At 30.1% G+C, this 5,000-nt stretch overlaps 1 protein-coding gene across 18 annotated transcripts in view; it reads left to right on the top strand.

Moving 5' to 3' along the window:
* The window catches only part of LOC113818239 (guanine nucleotide exchange protein SMCR8), a 41,780-nt gene that overhangs the window by 26,115 nt on the left and 10,665 nt on the right, over positions 1-5,000 (top strand). For 15 of the 18 annotated variants that reach the window (XR_011399893.1, XM_070144714.1, XM_070144715.1 and 12 more), the window contains 6 exons: positions 1-17; positions 1,246-1,409; positions 2,254-2,452; positions 2,563-2,676; positions 3,395-3,645; positions 4,608-4,764. The exon at positions 1-17 is cut by the window's left edge and continues 114 nt beyond it. Coding sequence is in view for 17 of the 18 variants with exons in the window: in XM_070144714.1 (XP_070000815.1) it covers positions 1-17; positions 1,246-1,409; positions 2,254-2,452; positions 2,563-2,676; positions 3,395-3,645; positions 4,608-4,764 (902 nt within the window). In the remaining variant the exon portion in view is untranslated. The remainder of the gene's footprint in view (positions 18-1,245; positions 1,410-2,253; positions 2,453-2,562; positions 2,677-3,394; positions 3,646-4,607; positions 4,765-5,000) is intronic. The other 3 variants (XM_070144725.1, XM_070144724.1, XM_070144726.1) reach the window with 1 other exon arrangement.

The following is a 5,000-nucleotide window of genomic DNA, read 5'->3' as shown; positions in this document are numbered from 1 at the left end:
CACCTCCTATATATAGGGTAAGTTTGAAAAGAATTTTTTAAGTTAAGAAAACTCTTCTCCAGCAAAATTACATTGGATAGAACAGGAAAGCACACATGACACATTTCTTCTATGGAAGCAATACAGTGGAAAGGCTTTTAGTGTAATTGTGTATTTTCATTCTTTTCCCTTCATTGTGTTAGATACACCTTGTTTAGCATGTGTTGACTACATCCTGCTCAATAGGTGGATGCTTCTGCAACATTGAATAATTAAATAATTTTCTTAAGATGAATCAATGACTTTCAGTTTTTTTACCCTTAGAAATATCAAGACTGAAATAAGTAGATTAAAGAATATGCCCATAAGCAAACAACTGGTAACTGTAAAGGAAGCAGTTCTTTTCCTTTTTTATTCTTACACATATTTTCATTTCTATTCTTTTATATAATAGAATTTTCTCTAAACCAGTTTATTTCATATAACTGTAAAAAAATGTTACAAAGGAAATAATAATGTTTTTTGTTTCAAGGAATTCCAATAGCTATTGGTGTTTTTTAATATTTTAGACATTTCTAATTCTTTGTTATACAGGTTTTGATTCAGTTGCTAAAATGTGAAAAAATTTTAAATCTGATGTCAATCAGTAAACCTATTTATTGCATTTGATTATGTTTCATATTCTTGTATCATCTTGTATTAACTTTCTTTAAAACAAATTTCATCTAATATTACTCAGTGTAAAACTGCATGTATACAAGTTTATTAGTTCTTAAGTATACTAAATATACTCATAGCTAACTATAGTTTTGTTGTTCAAAACTGATAGGTTAAACTGTGCATATTTAAATTATCTTACAAAAAAAAAATTAACTTCATTAGTTTAGATAGTGATGGAGAAACATATACATAAAACATATTCTATTTACCTGGCAAGTAATATCCTCAACATTCTTACATTAAGAAACTTGCAGAATGAAAACATAAACCTAGATATGAGTTTTCATTTATACCTTCAATAATTTTCTGTTTTTAACTATGAATATAGTCTGTTTTGTTACTGACTTCAGATGTGTGTCTTTACATATTAAGGGGTAATTATTGATAGCAATTGAAAGTATGAAAATTAATCATCTTTGTATTAAAGATACTGTGTATGTTTCCATTATTACAGTGTTACTTATCCTCTCTAGGAGTAGGTTGCACATATTGATATTTTGCAATTCATATATCAGCAGCAATCTGATGCATATCTTCTCCATACAGCCCCTGACAGCAAGTAGTGTAAATGAAGAAATCATCCTACTTGCTGAATTTTCTGAGATTGAGGGCCCAATGCCGCTGTTGACAATCCCACAATGTCAGCCCTCACACTTGGACTTAAATGACTTTGTAGTGAAAGTGATGTCAACAGATTACTTAAACACAAGGTATTCATAACCAGTATTTGGATTTTGTTTCTAATAATAAAGTTTTACAGTGCTTAAAATTAAAATTAAAATGATAGTTATTTAAATATCTTATAGGTCTAAGAGCTGTATAGAAGTCCAGTGGAAAATATATCTCTGAAAAGACCTTTGACAAATGCCTATTTGTTTAGAAGGCCAAGGATATCACCTGAGATTTTTTTATGTATATTATGAAATTGCAAAAAGTTTTTTCTTTTATAAAGTCCATTTATAGTTGCTATTAATGTTAAAAATTCAATTAACCAGTAATGTTATGTTCATGAAATGTCATAATGGATGGCATCAAACAGTAAAGCCAACCAATCTAATTATATGGTCCCTTTATGTCTTCAATTGGTATTATCTGCAATTATAGTCACCTTGATAGAATATTTAATAGTGTAAAAAAGTGATTTGAAAATCTAAATGTGAGAAGAGAATGGTATATGATTACAAGTAACATTTGGTGCTGATATTAACGATCATAAACTTTGTCATATGTAAATATCTGAAGTTCCTACTGCTGATTTACAAGGTCCAAAGTGTGTTTACAGAACAATGAAGATTTATTATCGTATAGATAGCAAATGCTTTAGAAATTATAATTAAGAACTGATAAAATCCTATTTATCTGATAAATATTTTGTATATTTATCAATAATGATAGAGAAAATATTGATAATATTAATGATGATGATCATCATCATGGTGGTGATGAGATTTGGAGCAATTATGGTGTTACTAGTAAGGGTAAAGATAATGATGATGATAATCATAGCTATCCATACCTGTGACAATCAAGTTAAGTATTTCTTTCTATTTTCAGTGGTGAATTTCGTGTATGTGCAGATACCCAGATGGTACAACAGGATATAGAACCTGGCATACATGTATATGTACATTATTTCACTCTCTATGATGTAAGAGCACGAGGATTTGTTAGACCTATGTGTCTATCATATATATCCTCTGACTCAAGGAAGCTTCTCCATTACTTCTCCCATCTAAGATTGCATTTTAGTAAGGTTAGCCATTTTATGCTTTATTTTTAGGATATATCTTAAACTGTGTAAAGTTATAGATGAACTATATTTTTAGATGTAGAATATTTTCCTTTCATTCATTCTTTTTTCAGGCAACTGAATATTTGAAGCTGAGCAACCTCACTCGATTCACAAACGAAATGCAGGAACTGATTACAGATCTTGAATACACAAAGGACCGCTATATCCAAGTTCAGAGGCAGTTTGTAAGTTTGGTTTTATATCATGTGGTTTCATCCTCACTAAGATTTGTGCTTTTACATTTTTTTCATATATGCTTCATTTTTTTTGTTTGTAGAGAATCATATTGTCCTTTTAAATATCAATATGAAATGGTCCCCTTTTGTCAAACAGAATAGAATGATTGTTTCTACTAGTATTAAGATTCAGAAGTTGGCTACTGTCATTACTGAATTTTGAGAGGTGTTGCAGAAAAGGTTTATGCAGATGATACTGATGGGAATGGTTTAAATAAATTTAATGTGATAGATATATCATTTAAAAGTTCTTTGTAAAAAGAATGTCCAATTGTTTTCTTCATGAAGTATTTGTAAAGCACCTAAACACAGTGGAAGCAAGAACATTAGCAATAACTTACTTCTTTTGCCAGCTCTTTGCACAGAAGTAAGTATCAAGTGACTGCCATCTCATTCTACAACACTAATGTGGTTTACAAAATAGATACTACATAAAAACTTTTCTTGAAATAGTATAGTTTGCCATCTTTATTCAATTAGATAAATTATGTGCATATGAAAAAGGCTATTTTACCAACAATACTCTAGGCAAACTTGCATTGCAATAGCCTGGATAACCATCATGCTTGAATTACAGTTACTCTCCTTTATATGTTCACTATTAATCTATTTTTCATATAATATGAAAAATGTTTTAAATAGCTACCTATGCTTTCATATTTAACAGTCAGTTGATATGGAATCCAGCCCATTACCTCAAGAGATGGCAAAAACCCCAGAAGAGATACTAAACATTCAGCAGTTGTGCGCCAAAAATGATGACCAAACTAAAGTACAAAGAGCAGTAAGAGAAATATTTAGCACAGCAGCAGCCACAGGGATTCCCCACTACAATGGGGTTTTAGAAGAGGCTGTTCCTACAAGTTTAGCATCTCAAGGTTCAGACAAGCGAGACCTAGAGGAAGCAGGACAAAAACAGTGAGTTTGACTTCTGTGCCAGCATTTGCCTGTCTTGCCATTATCTCTTCTGATTATCATAAATACTTACTTACTTTTAGGTATGAGAGATAACATTATTTACATAGTATGGACATACATTTATTTAATTTGCATATTTTTCAACTGTATGATTACACTTTTTAAAAATATTACTGATATCTTGTTGAGAGGCCAAGAACATTTCTTCTGTAATGTTGTTATTTTGAAAATTAGCTCATATTATCTTTTTTTATTATTGTATCAGTCTCTGTAATTTCTATTCCTGAGTTATTGACAGCATGGGTAGCCAGAAAGCTAAGTAGAAGAGTAAACAATATCATAAATTTTTAAATGCTTTTAGCACATATATTTAAATCATTGTTGAAACCTTATTCTTTATTTCATATACTCTTAGAAGTTCTTATTATTTATCTTGAGTCCTGGATGAGAATTGCACTACATGAAAATAATTTTGCCAAGAAAGAGATTTAGGCTACTTAGATAATCTTTACATTATTAAGATCATAACAAGCATAGGTAAAAATGTTTATTTTTACCTCATGGGAAAACTAATCCAAAAAACTTAAATCACATCTTGGCAAGGCAGTATATTATTCAATAGTTTGCCCTTTTGTCTGGTTCCACAGTCACCTGGAATAGATCAAGGGTTATCTGTAGCTGCTGCTCCCTATTTTTAAACTAGTAGCCAGTGAGCAAACCAGCAAGGCATGCAGGATATTTAATTGTTTTTTCTTTTACTGTTCTTATAGAAAAAAAAGTATTGTCAGGAAAGGAATTAAGCAAGTTTAAGAGAAATGAAAAATATGAGGATGATAAAACCCAGTAGTATTTATAGCATGTGGTATTTAAGTATTAAGGATAATAAAAATGAAAACTTCCTATTTATGATTTGCAGGTGAAGTCAGTATTTTTCTTAACTAAAATCTGAAATGGGGTTCCAGATCCACTTCATGTGTGAGATCTCTGACCCCAGTATCATGCAACCTGTTAAGTCCAGATGATGATGAAGAAGCGCTCTTAAAACATACATCACTGGAAGCTGTTGCTATGCAGCTTATGGAGTGCCAGCATATTATGGACATTGTGAAACCTCATATGGTAAGTCAAGTACATTGAGGCTTGTGCAGTGATATACAATTTTGGTTTATATAGTTACCCCTATCATTGTCATCTTTGTTATTATTATTTTTATTATTGTTGTTGTTGTTATTGTTATTGTTATTACTATAATAATAATAATAATTATTATTATTATTGTTATTATTATTATTATTATTATTATTATTATTATTATTATTGTTGTTGTTGTTGCTATTATTGATATTATTGTTATT

Source organism: Penaeus vannamei, chromosome 32 (assembly GCF_042767895.1).
Source record: "Penaeus vannamei isolate JL-2024 chromosome 32, ASM4276789v1, whole genome shotgun sequence".
NCBI classification, from domain to species: Eukaryota; Metazoa; Arthropoda; class Malacostraca; order Decapoda; family Penaeidae; genus Penaeus; species Penaeus vannamei.
Note: the sequence above shows the minus strand (reverse complement) of the source record. Positions and strands in the feature narration are given on the sequence as shown.